The 20522-nt window shown below is 46.1% G+C and overlaps 1 protein-coding gene across 1 annotated transcript in view; it reads right to left on the minus strand.

Moving 5' to 3' along the window:
- The window catches only part of MEI1 (meiotic double-stranded break formation protein 1), a 92054-nt gene continuing 71532 nt past the window's right edge, over positions 1-20522 (minus strand). The window contains exons 23-31 of the mRNA XM_066253074.1: positions 20149-20259; positions 19678-19838; positions 15504-15585; positions 15144-15319; positions 3895-3976; positions 2945-3051; positions 1453-1584; positions 909-1021; positions 1-138 (exon numbers count right to left, since the gene is read on the minus strand). Coding sequence (XP_066109171.1) covers positions 93-138; positions 909-1021; positions 1453-1584; positions 2945-3051; positions 3895-3976; positions 15144-15319; positions 15504-15585; positions 19678-19838; positions 20149-20259 — 1010 coding nt within the window. The 3' untranslated portion in view covers positions 1-92. The remainder of the gene's footprint in view (positions 139-908; positions 1022-1452; positions 1585-2944; positions 3052-3894; positions 3977-15143; positions 15320-15503; positions 15586-19677; positions 19839-20148; positions 20260-20522) is intronic.

Consider the following 20522-nt stretch of genomic DNA (forward strand, 5'->3'; position numbering starts at 1 on the left):
GCCATCATCATCCACTTCCCCAAACCATTGCACCCTGACTCTCTTCTCCAGGTCTCAGTTCTCTCCATTTCTGGGCCTTCAGTTGTGGAGGGTCAGTCTCTGATGTGGGACAGGGATACAGCCACCCCTCCCAGGCAGCTGGCAGCAGACCATGAGAGGAGAACAATAGAGAGGTAGGGCCAACCATGGGAGAAACACACTTCCAGAGTCCCTACAGGGTGAAAACACTCAGGGGTGCTCCAAAGAATAGTGGGCTGGATTCTAAAATGAGAACCTGAACACCTGGGCTATGTAGTTGCTATAACAAGGAATTAGTCCATGAAAAAAGGGAAGAGTAGAGCCAAGCAGCCAGGAGGGATGGGGAGGAAGCACCCCCCATATACATATGCACACCTCCCAACCAAAGTATCTCTGGAGTACCACAACAGCCCCCCAGAGGGCTCTGCCCACAACCCCAGGCTTTCTTGGACATACCAATCACCCAGCATCCCCCATGTTAGGCTGAGGGAAGCACCTATGTCAACTGGTTTGGGCAACTTTCTCCAAAGATCCTAGGGAAGGACTAGCTCTTTCCTGAGTTTGGTGATATAGCTTTGGAAACAGGCAAATCTAGGATCAAATCCTGATGCTACCACTGTGTGATCCTAGGCATGTCATTTAACCTCTCTGGTCTTAAGTTACAGCTACATTAACACTCCTAGCTGCTGTGAGATAGTTTATATAATGTGACTGACCCTTGGTAATGAGACAAGTCACTGCCATTGCTATCACTATTAATTATTCTCACCGACCCCTGCTTGAGGACAGGGCTGTAGACAGTGCACTCTCTCCTAAAGTATGATGCCATACCACCCCATAGCCTGGGTGACCTTGCCCAGGCCAAAGCTCCCAGATGCAAGAATGGATACAGCATGTCCTGCAGGGGTGGCTCAGTTGAGGAGGCTCTGGAGGAAAGGCCTTCCAAGAAGGCCTGCAGGGTTTGGGCCATGTTATGATCAGCCAGGAGGCCCACGTTCTGGACCTGAGGAAGAAAAAGGTAGGGAAGAGAGGCCTTCTCAGAGCCTACTCCACACAGACCCTCTCTACCTTCTACCCTCTGAACTCCTGACTCCCCATTGGCTGCTGTGGCCAGAACTCCCACCATCCACATAGACAATGGTATGGAAGATCTAGCCTCACAGGGGCTACATGTATGAACACATAGAACACAGAGCCTTTCTCTGCCCTTCCGGCCCTGAGGATGGGTGGCTTGGCTAGTATTTTCTGGGTACAGCTGAGGCAACCAGCTAGCACTCACTGGTGCTCCTTACATGTTACAAGGACAAATCCGCCCTCTCTTTCCCAGAGTAGGCCATTCGCTGGCTGAGGAACCAGCTGGAAAGGGTCAAGGTAACATGAAAGAGTTACCTGCAAAAGGTACATACCTACCTACCTACCTGCCTACCTACCTACCTGCAGAAAGAAACCATGCAGAGCCTGGAGTGTGGTGTTCGAGAGGGTAGAGAGGTCAGCCAAAGCTGCACCTTGCAGAACAAGACCCACCTCTTCATGAGAGAGTACGCTGCTGCTCTGGAACCGCACAAACTGGCCAGGGAGAGAGGCCCCAAACACGCAGTGATTCAGCATCTTCAATCACAGACATTTCCTGTATCCCTGCTGTGCTCAGGGCACAAATCTGTAGCCCTACATTCAAGGGACTCAGATTTCGTGAGTAGGACTGGGGTTGTGTCATGGGCAAGTGGGATAAATTAAGGTAGACTGTGAGACTCTCAGAGAGGTGGATCTGCTGAATACCCTCTTGTACTACCGCCCCAACCCATTGGCCCTGCACTTCACACTTGTGGCCAAAGTGGACTACGTGTGGTTACCCAAACACAGCACCATGTGCTCATATTCTGCTTCTCTCACTTCACTACCTGGATTACATTTCCTCCACTTTGCCTATTAATCCTTCAAGCCTCAGCTAAAATGTTATTTCCACTAATGAATGTTCTTTTGCCTATCCTGTAGTGGCGCAGTGGACAGAATGTAGACCTGGAAAGCTGAGGCTGCCAGTTTGAAACTTCGCACTTGCCCAGGTCAAGGCACAAAGAAGAAGCAATTACTATGAGTTGATGCTTCCTGCTCCTCTCCCCTTTGTCTCCCCCACCCCCCCACACCCTCTAAAAAAAAGTTCTTTCATTGTATTAAAGACATACACTGAGTGCTGACTATATTCTTACTCACCACTCCCTCTCAGCTCTGGTAGAGAACTTTCTCTCTTCCTCAGAATTACTTATTCACTTCCTACACCCAGCACTGATTTATTCACAGATCCATTTCACTATCATTCACGGGCTCACTGCTTTGTTGTTTATTCAATGGGCACTCACTGGGTACCAGGCTCTTAGCATAGCTTCTACCCTACCACTAATAACATCATACTTTAACTATAGTTTCCTTGTTTTTCTCCTTCTTTAGACTGAGAGATCCTTAAAGGCAGAGCATTTGGCTCATTGGTACCTTTCGTACCTAGTATGGGACCTGGCATGTGGCAGGCAGGGTCTGGTCAGTGATTTATGAGTGAATGAGAAAGAATGCCCAACTCTTCTGGGGTAAGGGAATGTGGGCATTGAGAGCAATTCTCTTAGCAGGCCTCTTGTAGGGCAAAGACCTGCCTAGCCCCCTCTAGGATTAGGGTTACCTAAAATAAGGTGTCCCTGCACAGAGGATAGAGTGTCAACCTGGAATACTGCGGTCACCAGTTTGCAACCCCAGGCTGGCCGGTCAAGGCACAAACAAGGAGCAACTACTATGAGTTGGTACTTCCTGCTCTGCCCACCTTTCCCTTTCTCTCTCCTCTCTCTAAAATCAGTAAATAAAACCTTTAAAAAATAAAGTGCCCCTGGCCTCCTCAGGACCACCAGGCTCATGACCACAGACCATCCTTTATGCACTTACTTACCAGAGTCATGAGCCTCAAGATTTCAGGTCTGAGAAAGGAATTTTCTCCAGCATCCAGGAGGGTAAACAGCAAAAACCGATTCCAGGGCTGGGAGGCCACATGTAGTGCTATGGGAAACACCAGTCACCTTGAGTTAGTGCTGCTTTTCCAAAGGCCTTGGACCATTACTAAGGAGGACTTTCTCCTATTGACTCAAAAAGGGCTCCTCAGCTAGATGCAGGGCATTGGATAAGCTGACCTCAGGAAATTTCTTTCTTCCCTGGGCTTCTACCCACCTATGCTGACTGGCTCAGGGAGACCAAAAATCCCATTATTTTTCATCTGCAAGTCCACAAGAAATTTCATTCTGGTCTGTGGAAGAATGAGTTAACCACCCTGATGTTGTATGAAGATTATAGTCTATAATCACTGGGTCTATAATCTTCATACAATATCAGAGTGGTTAACTCTTTCGCAGGCTGGCTAACTGTTTCGCAGGCTGGCACTGGTCCATGGACTAGCGTTTGAAAAACACTGATATAGCCCATTATTGTGGGAGGCAGGCAACAGGAGGAGCTCTGCCACATAAGCTTTGTGACTGTGATTGAGTAAGTTGCTTGACCTTTCTGAATCTCAGTGTCCTCATGTGTATACTGGGCATAACATTTGTCCGTGCAGTGTTGTTAAAGTAATTAATTATCCTGGCTGGATAGCTCAGTTGGTTAAGAGTATCATCCCAATACGTAAAGGCTGCGGGTTTGACCCCAGTCAGGGCATATAAAGGAATAGATGGATGTTTCTGTGTCTCTCTCCTTCCCTCTCATTTAAAATCAATAAATAACTTTAAAAAAAGAGAATTAAAAAAAATGAGTGTGATTTGCAAAACAGAGGATGGCAGTCTGGGGCAGAAGGTGGCAGGGCCCCCTCCCATCTCCCTCATAGGAATATCAGAGAATGGGGAATGTTTCTACCCATGTCTGGACTCCGGGAATGCAGGTAGTTAAGCAAGGCCTCCAGGCAGCCAACACAGGCATAGGACAATAGAGGGTCCTTCTGCAATAAAACAAAAAACACAGATGTTCAAGGGGTTTTGGTGCCAACCAAAAAAAATTTTTGGTTTTCAAAATAATTTTGTATTTCATAACTTCAGATTTGGGATTATAGCCCTGTAGGTAATAAAGAAATGTTAATTTGTTTCATCTTTCACCTACACACAGAACACAGTGCTCATACTGATGATTTACTTACATTCTACATTTGAGAGACTTTATTTTATTATTTTTTTTCTTTTTTTTTTTTTTGTATTTTTCTGAAGCTGGAAACGGGGAGAGACAGTCAGACAGACTTCCGCATGCGCCCTACCTTGATCCACCCAGCACGCCCACCAGGGGGCGATGCTCTGCCCCTCCGGGGCATCGCTCTTTTTGCGACCAGAGCCACTCCAGCGCCTGGGGCAGAGGCCAAGGAGCCATCCCCAGCGCCCGGCCATCTTTGCTCCAATGGGGCCTCGCTGCGGGAGGGGAAGAGAGAGAGAGGAAGGAGAGGGGGAGGGGTGGAGAAGCAAATGGGCACTTCTCCTGTGTGCCCTGGCCAGGAATCAAACCCGGGACTTCCGCACGCCAGGCCAACGCTCCACCACTGAGCCAACCGGCTAGGGCCGAAACTTTATTTTTTAAGTGAGAGATCAAGAGTCAAACTCCTGCAAGTGCCCCAACTGGCATCAACCAGCAACCCCGGTCTGGGGCCAATGCTCAAATCAACCCAGCTATCCTCAGCACCTGGGCTGACGCTCAAACCTATCAAGCTACTGGCTGTGAGATAGGAAGAGGGAGAGAAGGGGGATAAGGAGGAGAAGAGAAGCAAATGATCACTTCTCATGTGTGTCCTGACCGGGGACCAAACCTGGGACGTCTGCACACCAGGCTGACACTCTATCCACTGAGCCAACTGACCAGGGCTGAGAGATTATTTTGTTTCAGAAAAGGAGATGGACCGTGAGCCCTACTAAGAGATTCATAGTTTATCTAAGCCAGTGGGTTTCAACCATTTTTTATAAGTAGCTGTACCTTTCATCAAACAAAATTTTACGCTCTAGTAAGCATGTGAAAAGATCTCATTATTATAGTCATTAGGGAAATGCAAATTAAAACCACCAGGAGATACCACCACTACACACTCACCAATAGCTAAAATTAAAAAGAATGACAACACCAAATGTTGGCCAGAATACTGAGCAACTGACAGTCTCATATACTGCTGTTGGGGAGGTAAAATGGTGCAGCTACTTTGGGAAATAATTTGGTGGTTTCTTATAAAGTTAAACATACATTTAGCATATGGGGCCCCATGACCTTTGCTGCCAGATGTTACTCCTGTGATTATGTTACATTATATGGCAAAAGGGAGATTGTTTAGTTTAGCCCAATAAATTTACACCAACCCTTTATTATTATTTCTTATTTTTTTTCTTTCTTCTTTCTCTTATTTTCTTTCCTTTTTTTTCTTTTCTTTTTCTTTTTCCACACCATCCCTTTAAAAGCAGAGTTTTTTCTAGCTGGTGGCAGAAGAACCAGAGAAACTAGAAATGTGAAGAGGACTCAACATACGTTGCTGGCTTGAAGAAGAGGGGCCATGTGAGAAAGAATGTGGGAACCTTAAAGAGCTGCAAGAGGCCCCTGAGGAAGAGGTGGGTTATTTCCCAGATACCCTGGTAAGCACCCAGCCTACCCAACACCTTGCTTTCTGCCTTGAGAGACCCTGAACGAAGAGACTGCTTGAGCCCTCCCAGACAAAGAACTGTGAAATAGTAAATGGGTGTTGTGTTGAGCCATCAAGTTTGTGATGACTTGTTACATAGCAATAGAAAACTGATACATTATTTGACCCAGAAATACTACTCCTAAGTTTTTACCCAAGAGAAATAAAAACATACATCTACACTAAGACTTGTACTTCAGTATTAAGAGCAATTTAATTCGTAACAGCCAAAAATCTGGAAGTCCCAAATACCTGACAATAGGTCAATGGATAAACAAATTGTGAAATGGCCATATAATGGACTGCTACTCACCAATAAAAAGAAATGAAGTGACTGACCTGTGGTGGCACAGTGGATAAAAGCGTCTACCTGGAACACTGAGGTTGCTGATTCAAAATCTTGGGCTTGCCTGGTAAAGGCACATATGGGAGTTGATGCTTCCTGCCCCCTCCCTGGTCTCTTTCTCTCCTTTCTCTAAAATGAATAAATAAAATCTAAAAATATATTAAAAAAAAAGAAATGAAGTAATGATACACACAACAATATGAATGAATCTTAAAGGTATTAACCTAAGTGAAAGAAGCTAAGACACACAAGACCACATATTGATGATTTTATTTATATGAAATTCTAGAAATAGTAAAACTATAGTGACAGAAAGCAAAATGGTGTTTGCTGAGGGTCACTTGAGAGGTGACTGACTTCAAAGGGACAAAAGAAAACATTTTGGGGTGATGGAAATGATCCATAGCATGAGAATTAGAACTCAACTAATTCTACACTTAAAAATCAGTGAGAGCATCGCCCCCTGGTGGGCAGAGCATCGCCCCTGGTGGGCGTGCCGGGTGGATCCCGATCGGGCGCATGCGGGAGTCTGTCTGACTGTCTTTCCCCGTTTCCAGCTTCAGAAAAATACACACACACACACACAAAAAAAAAAATCAGTGAATTTTATAGCATGTAAGTTATATCTCATTAAAACATATTTTTTAAAATATAAAAACAAAAAAAAATTCTGCTCTCCTTATGCTATTCTCTGGAAGATATAGCAGCCTGATGGTTAAGGGTAAAGAGCAGACTCAGATTTGAATGCTTGTTTAGTCACTTACCATCTGTATCATCCTGGCCAAATTTACATAACTTTGCTGAGTAGGAAAAAAAGATTACCTACTTAGGTTGCTGAGAAGGTTAGATGAGAAATGGGTATACACAATGGACAACTTTATACTGAAAAAGTCAACTTAAAATCAGCTCAAAGACTAGAATTATATGCCATTATCATGGCTTTTCAGCATTTGCCATATTCCTCCTTTAATCTATACACAGACAGCAAATATTTACTTATGGTTGTTTCCACTATAAAGACTGCTGTCTTAGGGACAAGGACAACTGCTGATGAACTATTTCGCTAGTTCAAGACCCAGTCAAGGCATATGTGAAAAACAACAAGTTGATGCTCCCCACTCCTCCCTTTTCCTCCCCCCTCCTCATCTTTCTTTCTCTCTCCTGTCTCTAAAAGATCAATAAATAAAATTTTCATTTTTTAATCATTTATTTATTTATTTTTAAAGAGAGAGGAGAGCAAGAGATAGAGAAAGAGAGAGAGATTGAAGGAGGGAGGAGCAGAAAGCATCGACTCCCATATGTGCCTTGACCAGGCAAGCCTGGGGTTTCAAACCTGTAACCTCAGCATTCCAGGTTGACACTTTATCTACTGCTCCGGCAATAAAATTTTGTAAATGAACTCTTAACCAGTGGGCACTTTCAGCCTCTTGACAGGTATACGAGACCACACAGCCATGGGCCTGCATGCTTCAATTTGCCACCTGGTGAGGAACTGTGGCCATAGTGTCACTTTGACTATGTGTCCTATCACCCCAAATAGTCAGCAAGGGCTCCCTGGATGGTGGATGAGCAGCTGTGGCCACTGGGCATTTGGAAAACCAGAGACTACCACTTAGGTAACAATGGCTCCTGTTCACAAGACACACTTATTGGGACACTGAAAGAATATGGGTCTTATAGCCCAAAGACTAAGGTTTGAATCCTGACCTAAAAGTGTGTGACCTTAGTTAGGCAACTTACTTAGTCTCTCTAGGACTGTTTCCTTGTCTCTAAAACTGAAATGATAATTGATACCTTACAGAGTTGTGATGAATAAATAATAGGTTGAGTGTTTGCACAGAGTAGGCACTCAGTCAAGATTATCTCCCAGTCCTTCCCACCTTCTACTCTCCTAGATCCTTAATCTGACATCAATATCTGCTCCTGTAGAAATGATCCTTGCACTCAAAGCCTCAAGTCTTTTCCTCTAGGATGCTTATGGTTTCATGACTTACATAAAAAAAAGACTTAAGTCTTTTATCCATTTTGAGTTTATTTTTGTGAATGGTGTAAGTTGGTGGTCTAGTTTCATTTTTTTTTCAGGTAGCTGACCAATTTTCCCAACACCATTTGTTAAAGAGACTGCCTTTATTCCACTGTATGCTATTACCACCCTTGTCAAACATCAGTTGTTCATAAAGGTGTGGGTTTATTTCTGGGTTCTCTGTTCTGTTCCATTGATCTATATGCCTGTTCTTATGCCAGTACCAAGCTGTTTTGAGTACAATGGCCTTGTAGTATAACTTGATGTCTGGAAGTGTGATACTACCTACTTTATTCTTCTTTTTCAAGATTGTTGAGGCTATTTGTGTTCTTTTCTGGTTCCATATGAATTTTTGGAATTTGTTCTATATCTTTGAAGTATGTCCTTGGTATTTTAATAGGAATTGCCTTGAATTTATAAATTGCTTTGGGTAATATGGACATTTTAATGATGTTTATTCTTCCTAGACATGAACATGGTATATGCTTCCACTTGTTTGTATCTTCCTTGATTTCTTTTATCAATGTTTTATAATTTTCTGAGTACAAGTCTTTAACCTCCTTGGTTAAATTTACTCCTAGGTATTTTTGTTGTTGTTGCAATAGTGAAGGGGATTGTTTTCTTAATTTCTCTTTCAGACAGATCATTGTTGGTGTATAAAATGCCTCTGATTTCTGAGTATTAATTTTATATCCTGCCACCTTGCTAAATTCATTTATCAGGTCCAGCAGTTTTTTGTTTTTGTTTTTGTTTTTTTTTGCATTTTTCTGAAGCTGGAAACAGGGAGAGACAGTCAGACAGACTCCCGCATGCGCCCGACCGGGATCCACCGGGCACTCCCACCAGGGGGCGACGCTCTGCCCACCAGGGGGCGATGCTCTGCCCATCCTGGGCGTCGCCATGTTGCGACCCTCCTGGGTGTCGCCATGTTGCGACCAGAGCCACTGTAGTGCCTGGGGCAGAGGCCACAGAGCCATCCCCAGCGCCTGGGCCATCTTTGCTCCAATGGAGCCTTGGCTGCGGGAGGGGAAGAGAGAGACAGAGAGGAAGGCGCAGCGGAGGGGTGGAGAAGCAAATGGGCGCTTCTCCCATGTGCCCTGGCCAGGAATCGAACCCGGGTCCTCCGCACGCCAGGCCGACGCTCCACCGCTGAACCAACCGGCCAGGGCCAGGTCCAGCAGTTTTTTGACTGCGACTTTAGGGTTTTCTAGATACAGTATCATATCATCAGCGAATAATGATAGTTTTACTTCTTCTTTTCCAATTTGGATGCCTTTTATTTCTTCTTGTCTGACTGCTGTGAAAGCCTCAAGTCTTATAAAACTAATTACCTCCTTAATTTCCTATCTGATCATATATTCCACTCTCACCTTAATCAGAAAGCCAAGTCTGAACACAAAGGATATCTGTCTCAGGTCCACCCTTTCCCTACCCCAACACTTGCCAAGGATGTAGCAGCTGCAACAGAATCAGACAAGTAAGCCTGAAAGAACACTAAGACCATCAGACCCTGGTTAGAAATTTATAGAAAGCAAAACCAACCAGTCCAGAGAGGCTCATTCTGAACCGCCAGGTGCAGGGCCAGATTGAAGACATGTGGCAGCTCTGAGCAGGCTAAGGCACTGTACCCCTTAAACCTGATACTTGTCAACACCTGTTTAATGCATACACAGAGAAGTGTCTGAGCACTGGAGGCAGTGGGTGGAGGATGCAGTCTTTGGAATCACTTATCACCCCTCACTCAGCACATTCCACTCAGCCAGTCCATAACCCTGTAATCACAACCCTCCTCCAGAGATACAAAGCACCTATCACTTCAGAGCATCCCCACATTTCCTCTCCCATAGTAACACCCACCTCTGCCTGTGTCCAACTCCTCCCCATAGAAAGAGGAATGACTAAACCAACTGATTATTCTTTGAGGAGAAATACTCTCTGCTCAGTCTCTACAGCAGATGCTAACTTGAACCCATTGTCTACAGAGGGAAGGTTTGGTCTACTCTTGGCCAAAGAGTAGATAGACTCATCAGGAGGTGGGGGAAGGAGTCCTGGGGTTGTCCAGCTCTACCTGTAACTGGGTAAGTATATTTAATTCTGGGGTGAGGTTGTTGGAAAGCCACTCTGCCCATATATAATAGCCATTTTCTCCCTTTGGTTTTATCAATAAAATGGAAGTTTTTGTTGTTGTTGTTGTTTTACAGAGACAGAGAGAGGGATAGATAGAAACAGACAAACAGGAACAGAGAGAGACGAAAAGCATCAATCATTAGTTTTTTGTTGCAACACCTTAGTTGTTCATTGATTGTTTTCTCATATGTGCCTTGACCGTGGGGCTACAGCAGACTGAGTAACCCCTTGCTCCAGCCAGCGACCTTAGGTCCAAGCTGGTGAGCTTTACTCAAACCAGATGAGCCTGCACTCAAGCTGGCGACCTCGGGGTCTCGAACCTGGGACTTCCGCATCCCAGTCCGACGCTTTATCTACTGCGCCACTGCCTAGTCAGGCAATAAAATGTAAGTTTTGATCTTTGTCTGATTTCTGTGTCTACCACCCAAATAATTTCAAATTGGGAGGTGGTGAAATATGGGACTGAAGCACTCTTCAATAACCCTCCAATCCCAATCAGAGGTCTCACCTTCTGCCCCTAATAGTTTGTCCAGCATTTCCTCCTAACGACATACAACTCCTGGAGTTCTAGTCAGCAGAGTACTTTTCATTACATCCCCAGGGATGCCTATGCCCCTAACAAAATGGACCACTTCCCAGCTCTGCCCAAGAGATGAACCTCTTGAGAACTTTATTGGCTCTGCTCTTCCTCCACCTCTTTCTAGCAAATCCTTTACTTCTAATCCCAGGTCACCTTACAAGCTCTGTGACCCTGTGGTAGTCACCTGACCTCTCTGATTATAGTTCTCTATCTCATAGGGTTGACTTATGTGAGAACCATGAGGTCATACATAGAGAGGACTTAGGAAACTGAAAAATGCTAACTCTGTTTGCTGACATTACTTTTTTTTTTTTTTTCATTTTTCTGAAGCTGGAAACAGGGAGAGACAGTCAGACAGACTCCCGCATGCGCCCAACCGGGATCCACCTGGCACGCCCACCAGGGGGCGACGCTCTGCCCACCAGGGGGCGATGCTCTGCCCATCCTGGGCGTCGCCATGTTGCGACCCTCCTGGGTGTCGCCATATTGCAACCAGAGCCACTCTAGCGCCTGGGGCAGAGGCCACAGAGCCATCCCCAGCGCCCGGGCCATCTTTTGCTCCAATGGAGCCTTGGCTGCGGGAGGGGAAGAGAGAGACAGAGAGGAAGGCGCAGCGGAGGGGTGGAGAAGCAAATGGGCGCTTCTCCTATGTGCCCTGGTCGGGAATCGAACCCGGGTCCTCCGCACGCTAGGCCGACGCTCTACCGCTGAGCCAACCGGCCAGGGCCTGACATTTCTATTTTTAATTCTTCTTCCAGTTTCCTCTGCAGTGATTGAGTCTGTCCTTCCACAGCATACTCCTGGGTCTCTGTTTCATGAGCAATCCCTTCTCTTTCAAATCCCCGTTGCAAGAAACCTTAAGGGTCATTTAAGCCAATGCCCTTCTCACACTCTAGCAGGAGTATTTGTTGGGGACACCTAGTTTTTGCTCGTAAGCCAGAAACCCAGTTACAGGACACTCCTCTCCATTCCTCCCATTCTACCATTAGACAGTTCAGGCTATCAGAAAGGGACTCTTCCTTTCTTCCTGGCCAGGTCTCTATCTCCAAAAAAAAAACACCCCAAAATCCTACTTTCTCTCAGCTCTGGAAGGCACTCAGAGATTTACAGTCCTGTGACTCCCCTTTTTTATTTATTTTTTTTCTTTTTTTTTCTTTTTTCTATCTGATTCCCCTTTTTTAAATTTTTTTTGAATTTTTTATTTATTCATTTTAGAGATGAGAGGGGGAGAGAGAGAGAGAGAGAGAGAGGAGAGACAGAGAGAGAGAAGGGGGGAGGATCTGGAAGCATCAACTCCCATATGTGCCTTGACCAGGCAAGCCCAGGGTTTCGAACCGGTGACCTCAGCATTTCCAGGTCGACGCTTTATCCACTGTGCCACCACAGGTCAGGCTGATTCCCCTTTTTAAATTGAACTTATTGAGATGACATGGTTAAAAAAATTATACAGGTTACATACAGATGCAGTTCTACAACACATCATCTTTTTTTTTTTTTTTTTTTGTATTTTTCTGAAGCTGGAAACGGGGAGAGACAGTCAGACAGACTCCCACATGCGCCTGACCGGGATCCACCTGGCATGTCCACCAGGGGGCGATGCTCTGCCCATCCGGGGCATCGCTCTGTTGTGACCAGAGCCACTCTAGCGCCTGGGGCAGAGGCCATGGAGCCGTCCCCAGCGCCCGGGCCATCTTTTGCTCCAATGGAGCCTTGGCTGCAGGAGGGGAAGAGAGAGACAGAGAGGAAGGAGAGGGGGAGGGGTGGAGAAGCAGATGGGCGCTTCTCCTGTGTGCCCTGGCCGGGAATCGAACCTGGGACTTCGGCACGCCAGGCCAATGCTCTACCACTGAGCCAACCAGCCAGGGCCTCATCTTTTTTTTTTTAAATGTGCACATGCGTGAAAGAGATGAGAGGCATCAACTCGTAGTTGCATCACTTTAGTTGTTCACTGATTGCTTTTCATATGTGCCTTGCCCAGTGGACTCAAGCTGAACCAGTGACCTTGGGCTCGAGCCAGTGACCTTTGGGCTCAAGACAGTGACCACGGTACCATGTCTATGGTCCTATGCTCAAGCCAGTGACCCTGCACTCAAATTGGCAATCCAGCGCTCAAGCCAGAGACCTTGGGGTTTCAAACCTAGCACCTCAGTGTCCCAGGTCGACAGTCTACCCACTGTGCCACCACCAGTTAGGCTACAACACATCATCTTTACACTGCATTGTGTGTTTACCAACCTCCTGTGGTCCTTTTAAAACTAAACAGAAGGAAAGTCTACCCCTGGCTCCTTCTTACTCTCATGCTACCCAAATTACACCGGTGACCAAGCCCTTCTTTGGACCCTTCCTCTGCCATGGACCTGTCCTCTTCCCCTCACCATGTGACCCACCATGGAAACCACGGACACTGTCTCCATGCTCAGTTCAACCAAAATTTCTCTGCACTATGCTCCATTCTTTGGGGAACAAAGACTGTTCTCATAGGCCCAAATTGCTTAGTGCTGACTTTTATTTTGCAGATAGCGAAAATGAGGATCAATGAGAGGAAGTGACTTACTAAACTCCTTCAGAGATAGAGGCCAGTCAAGGGCTATGATGCAGATCTGTGTGACTCTGGCCAGTGTACCTACAAAGTTCTGGGGATAGATGGTGGTGGTGTTTGTACAACAATGTGATGATGTGCTGACAAGATAAGACTCATAACCACAGAGCCAGCATAAGGCCCATTCTTGGAGCATCCTCTATCTCCTTATATTTCCCATCTTTCCCCAACCTGTGCACTGGCCCACTGAGGAGCAATCGTTAAACATAATCTCCCACAATCAACAGCCATATATCATACATGTACAGTCGTTATCTGTTCCACCAAGTGGAAACTACTCTAATCAAGGTCCCCTTCTCTCCCCCAGGAAGTCTCTGCAACTATTCTCATTCATTTGCTGGCTGCCTCCACATCTCTCTTCTTACCCCATAAGTACCTTGCCATCAGATCAGACCATGTGGGTCAGTGACTATCATGGGCAAGCACCAAAGAGCAGGAAAAGAGAGTCCAAGTCTAACTAAAACAGCATAAATGCCTGGGGCCTTGGTCACCTTACAGTGATCATCTCATATTTAAAAATAATAGACAATAAACTCCTTGAAAGAGAAGAATCAAGGGTAGGGAATAGGCCACAGAGACAGGGAATAAATCCATATCAGAGACTAAAATGATGCTGCTCTCCAGAGCAATCCTATCTCTGATGTCCCCTGCCATTGGGGACCTAGGACAAGTCACTTGGTTTTTCCAGTCCAGTTCAAGCAACTCCCCCAGGAAGCTTTCTCTAATAGTCAGCCCTACACTCACCATACACCAGTCTGTTAGTTACATCCTGTGCTCCCAAAGTGCAGCACTTTAGCCCAGCGTTATCAACACCTGCCTACAAGGTACCATCCTCCCTCCAACTGTTAACTCCTGACTTATCTCCATGCCCTCACAATCCTTCACAGTATGTGACGGCTCGATAAACAATGATCTTAAAGAATCCTCTAAGCTATAAACCACAAACCCCTCTTGAGTGGAAATCTACTATTTTTGCTTTCCCAGGTGCCATTCTTCCTTCTTTTGGCAATAGTTTTCTTATGCATACCATTTCTCTCTCATGTTCAGTCTACATGAGTTATGGAGAGCTGACCATAAGCCCCAAAGAGAAGGCAATGACCCAAGCCAGGATATCAGAGTATCCCATACCCCAGCCATGGCGATTGGCACATTATCCAAGCCAGGCTGAGACTCAATTCTGGGAACTACCGGGAAAGAGAGAAACCTTGTTTCTGCTGGAAGGATATAAGTTAGGAGCACTGTTGGTCATCCTTCCATCCCATGGCAATAAAGCCAAGAGATGGAGACAGTTCTGATGATACTGTCTGAGCCTCTGGGATCCAACTATGCCTGAAGCTAGTGCTGACCCCTGGACTTCTGTTATGAGCCATCTGAGTTTCATTTCTGTCACTGTAACCTTAAAAGTTCTAATCAATCCAGCCTGGCCTGTGGTGTAGTGGACAGAGCATCAACCTGGTACACTGAGGTTGCCAGTTTGAAACCCTGGGCTTGCCTGGTCAAGGCACATATGACAAGCAACAAGCAAGCAATGAACAACTAAAGTGAAGCTACTATGAGTCGATAATTCTCTCTCCCCTACTCTGTAAAATCAATAAAAAAATCAAATCTTTAAAAAATCAAATCACAGATTATGTGAAGACCAATAGGAAAATATTCATTATTTTGTTAAAAAAACAAGAAGTTCTAATCAATCCACCCTGTAGGCCTGGAGAGGCAGCCACCCATTCATGCTCTTTTCTTCGAAGAAATTGGCTCCACTACCAGGGACCCACTCAGCAAGGACCTTACCTGTACCAAGAGGTTCTGCAGTGCAATGACCAGGGACAGCACTTGTGATGTTCCTAGTGGAGCCAGGACAGTGTCCTGATGGGCTGACGGTGGCTGGGCCCCTGAGGGCATCAGAGTCACCAGGACAGAGGAAAAGCTTTGTTGCAGGGCTGTCCGCAGGAAGCATAAGATAGCAGCTGAAAGCAAAAAATGCCTTACACCCAGTTCCTGCCTTCTTCCCCACCTCCACCCTGCTCTGTCAGAAGGGGAAAACAATGGAGATAATAATGAGGTGAACAAAGGCTGGTCTGGGAGGGGTGTCCATCACAGAATCCAGGGGAAAAGCTTTCCTTTTACAGTTAGAGGCCTCTGAGCCCATACCTGAGAGCAGCATAGGCTTTTTCTTTGGAAAGCTGAGAGCCTTCAATACCTGGTCCAGTTCCACGGACAGTGTCTGGTGAACCTGGCAGAACAGGGAGTGGAGGAATAGACCCATATTCTGGGAGCCTGGGCAAAAAATAACCTACTCCAATATCTATTCTGCCCATCCACACATACCAGCTGCATCCAGAAGGACAGAAGAGGCCACACAGTCTTGTGAGCCTTACCAGTCCTGGATTTAGGACAAGAAGGAAATCAAACCCTTAACTGGAGAACCCTGCTTCTCCCAAATCCCCTCCATCCTTAAGGACCTCCTCTACAAGGAAACCTGCCCTGGCCTCATTTGTGGTTCAGTCTATGCCTAAGTCCAGCATCTAACTAATTTATATCTGGAGTCAGAAAGCCTGGAATCAAAATCCTGGCTTGGTCACTGGCCAGCTGTGCGGCCATGGGCAAGCCACTGCACTTAACTTACCTGTCTTACTTCCTTCATCTATAAAATGGGGACAATGCCACCTGCTTTCACTCCCTCCAAAGCTATCATGAAGAACAGCTAAGGAGCAGCACTGGTGAATGTGCTCTTTAACATCAAAGCGATGAACAAACTGAGAGGTGAATAGGGGCAGCAGGTTCAAAGCTGTGCGTCTGTTCTGCATGCCTAATTCAAAACACAAGCCTGGAGGCAGGAACTACACTGCTAACAAAAATTAGGGGATATTTCAAAGTGAATATGAAGTGATAAAAAAAGAAGCATTTGAATTTTTTTATTCAACAGAACATCAGAAAAGCAAAGTATAAGGCAAAGTTGTTTGATTATGCAAATGAGATACAAAACTAACTTATTTAATTGGTGAAAATGCACTATACAAAAGGCTGAAAGTACTGGATCTGCACCTTCCCTGATCTTGAAAGTGCACACCCTGCAATTTCCCAGCTCATGCAATGCCCCTGCAATACAATTTGCCTGAATGCAAAGTCTGGAGAGCCATAGGTCTTGAAGCTGGTCAAACACAGAGGACAGTGGCAACAGCACTTGGAACATCTCAAAGCGTGATGAGCAGACTGTGGAATTGCTTTCAAGAGACTGGCACAGTACGAAGAAAATGAGGCCAGGGTTGCCTATCTGCCACAACAGCAAGAGATTACTGCTCCTTGACCTTATTGGCAAGAAGGAACAGGCACAACAATGCAACAGAGTTGCGGGGACAGTTTCTTGCTGCCATTAGACAACAGATATGCATCCAGACCATATGAAATCAGCTCCATCGTGCTGGAATGCATGCCCAGTGACCAATATTATGCATTCCGTTATCTGCTGAACACCACAGAACCCGTAAAAGGTGGGCTGATGAGCATCGTCATTGGACCTGTGATGAGTGGTCAACTGTCCTCCTCTCAGATGAGTCACGGTTCAGTCTGCAGCCTGACAATCATCGTGTCCTGACCTGGCATGAATGAGGAACACAGAAGAATCCACATTTCATGGGAGAAAGGGACTCCTTTGGTGGCGGTAGAATCATGGTGTGGGCTGGCATCAGCATTGGTTGTCGTACCGACCTCCACATTATCAGAAACAGATCGCTGACTGCTGTCAGATATCAAGATGAGGTCCTGCACTTTATAATGGTATCCTATGCTGGAGCAGTTGGAAACAACTTTCTTTACATGGACAATAATGCAAGGCCCCACCGTGCGCATCTCAACAACAGGAGGCAGGAATTGAACACATGGACAGGCCTTCACATTCTCCAGACCTGAATCCCATTGAACATGCTTGGGTTGCACTGGGAAGATGTCACTGGATGGCAAACCGTCCAATGCCTCCCACAACACTTCTTGAGCTGGAAGTTGCCCTGGAGCAAAGTGGCAGAGGATCCCACAAGAACTGCTGGACAATCTGATTCTGTCCATGCCCCAACGCTGTCAGTGTGTTTTGGCAGTCTTGGGTGACCATACACCCTACTGAACAATCAATGTGTGGCACTCTCATCCAGTTTGACATGCTTCTATTCACCCCCACCAATATGTCATTTGTTACTCAATCACAATAATTGAGTTTGCATTCATTTGCATAATTGAACAACTTTGACTTTTCATTTGCTTTTCTGATGTTCTTGTTTAATAAAAAAAATCAAATGCTTTTTTTATTGCTTTATATTCATTTTGAAATATCCCCTTATTTTTGTTTTTATTTTTGTTTTTTTGTATTTTTCTGAAGTTGGAAACGGGGAGGCAGTCAGAAAGACTCCCGCATGCGTCCGACTGGGATCCACCGGCATGCCCACCAGGGGTCAATGCTCTGCCCATCTGGGGTGTCACTCTGTTGCAACCAGAGCCATTCTAGCGCCTGAGGCAGAGGCCACAGAGCCATCCCCAGCACCCGGGCAAACTTTGCTCCAATGGAGCCTCGGCTGCAGGAGGGGAAGAGAGAGACAGAGAGGAAGGAGAGGGGGAGGGGTGGAGAAGAGTTGGGCGCTTCTCCTGTGTGCCCTGGCTGGGAATCGAACCTGGAACTCCTGCATGCCAGGCTGACGCTCTACCACTGAACCAACCAGCCAGGGCCATCCCCTTATTTTTGAGAGCAGTGTACTTTTCCTCAGCTTGAGTCTATCCCACTCTGGCACAAAGAGTTTCCTCAAAAAGTCTTGTTGGGAAAAAAAAAGTCTTGTTGGCCGGTGAAATCAGCAGGTAGGCCAAAAAACCAAGTTGTATAAAGGTATGAGGATGCTGTACTAATGTAAGATGTTAATAGTAGAAAGTGTGTGAGGGTTATACAAGAACTCTGTGCTGTCTGCTCAATTTTTCTATAAATCTAAAATTGTCCTAAAAATAAAGGCTAGTAAAAAGCAATCAGTCAAAAACAAACAAACACACAAAAATGTGAAAGAGCACAGGTGTCTGGGAGAATTGAAAACACCTGGTCAGAAGACATGGTACAAGGTAGAATGGCAGACAGTAAGGCTGCAGAAGGGCTAGGTAAGAAGGGTCTCTACAGCCATGGGCAGAACAAAAATCCAAAGGAGTGTAGGCAGAGGGGAAGTGTGGACAGACTGTGACTGCAGAGACAGATGTTGAGGAGGGGAGAAGCTGGGGGCCAGGAGATTATGAAGAGGTCACATTAATGATAAGGATAAACAATCAGGTCTAAGCTCTAGGGCAGTGGGAAGGACTCAGAGTGAAGGCAGCTAGGTAACTAGCTAGGTGTGAGTTGAGGGCCAGGGCAGAGCCAAGGACATGGCGCAGGCAATGTGTACAGGGATGTGGGTGGGTCCAACAGCTTCACACAGAAAAGCAGGAAAGTTTTCTTCCAGCCTGCAGATCTGCTGTAGCATAGATCTGCCACAGCTTGCTGTGATTTCACTTCTACACAAATGAGAATACCTCGAAGACTAGGAGATGGTTTCTGTACAAGGAGCAGCCAACCAGCCAACCTTAGGGAGAAGAAGACATCTAAATGTAAAGCAGCCCACCAAGGAGCTCATGTAAGGCACTGTAGTGACAAGTCCTACAGGGAGAGGTGCTGAGAGGAAAGAAGCAGCTTTGTGGATATGTCCATTGCTCCCTCAGTTCCAGCATCACCTTCTCGAACAACAATGACAGCTTACACATGCGTGGCACCTCACAACTTGCCACCCAGGACGTCAAGGTCACAGGAAGGCTTCTTCCTGTCAGTCCACTGTCAGGAAGAAGCCTCCAGTCTGTCAGTCTACTCCCTATATTCTAACTCCCTACATTCACAGAGTACCTCACCACTCTCCAAATATGTACACCATGTCCTAAATTTGTGCAGCTTCATGCTTTTGCTCATATTTTTCTCTTTACCTGGAATGCCTTTCCCCACTATCATTACCTACAAATATAAGTTTCCCAAGTGTGGAGTGCATGCTTTATTCATTTGTTATTCCTCTGCCTCCAGAATACAGCCTGGCGTGTAGGTGATTCCATGTGTGCTAAGTGGATCAATACTGTATAAACCAACCTGACAACAACTCTGGATGTTTTTACCCTCATTTTGTAGGCAGGAAAACTGAAGCTCAAAAAGTTAAATACCTTGCCAAGGTTACTCAGTTAAATATCTTACCAAGTTCCACAGCTAATGAGGCACAGAGCTGGGATCAGAACTCAGGATCTTTATGCCACCCTCTACCCCAAAGCCCAGGGTTGAGAGACTAACCTGGAGACTGCCATTGTGCTGCTGGGCAGAGAAGGAAGCAGTGAGCAGCCAGGCAGAGCAGAGTAGTGTGGTCCTGGGAGAGCCCTCCTCGGCCCAAGTGAGTGCCAGCATCTTCTCTAGAAGCTCAATCAGGGTTGTGCTGCTCAGGAGCACTGCAGCAGCTGTAGAGGGTCCAACAGGGCAGGGGCCACATGAGTCATAGAGGAGCCCCAGCTCAGCACCAACATGGTAGTTAGTTAGCACCCAATGGGAACTTCACACACACAGTGAATGAACCTAAGGATCAGCTTGAAGTTCTAAGGGTACCAGCTTCATCCCAGAACCACAGATTATCAGCACCAGAAAGGACCATCCATCTGGTCCAGGCACATCTCCCCTTATTTTTTTAAGGTGGAAAAACTGAGGGTAGCAAAGGCCATACACACTGCCCAGTACCCCTTCTCTTTACTCTTACAGCCTAGGCCCCAGCACCTCTTTTCTGACTGCCCAGTGTGGTCTGATGAAGGCTCCAGTACAGGAAGTTGAAGGAGGGCTGCAAGATGTCCATGTCACTGGGGCTGCATTTCCCACATAGCTTGCTCACTGCGAAAGACAAGAGTCCCTGGGCACCCACTGTGGCTCTAATGCACACCATCACTCACACTTCTCACAGATAATGGCCCTCAACTGACTAATTTCAGATTTCAGTTTGGGGGACCAAGCACAAACTAAGTGTCCCCAGTATTACAGCCAATGAAAAGAAACACAGTGGGCCCTGACTGGGTAGTTCAGTTGGTTAGAGCATTGTTTTGCTGTGTCAAAGTTGATTCCCAGTCAGGGCACATATAAGAATCGACCAATGAATG

The sequence above is a fragment of the Saccopteryx bilineata genome, chromosome 1, assembly GCF_036850765.1.
Source record: "Saccopteryx bilineata isolate mSacBil1 chromosome 1, mSacBil1_pri_phased_curated, whole genome shotgun sequence".
In the NCBI taxonomy this organism is placed as follows: domain Eukaryota; kingdom Metazoa; phylum Chordata; class Mammalia; order Chiroptera; family Emballonuridae; genus Saccopteryx; species Saccopteryx bilineata.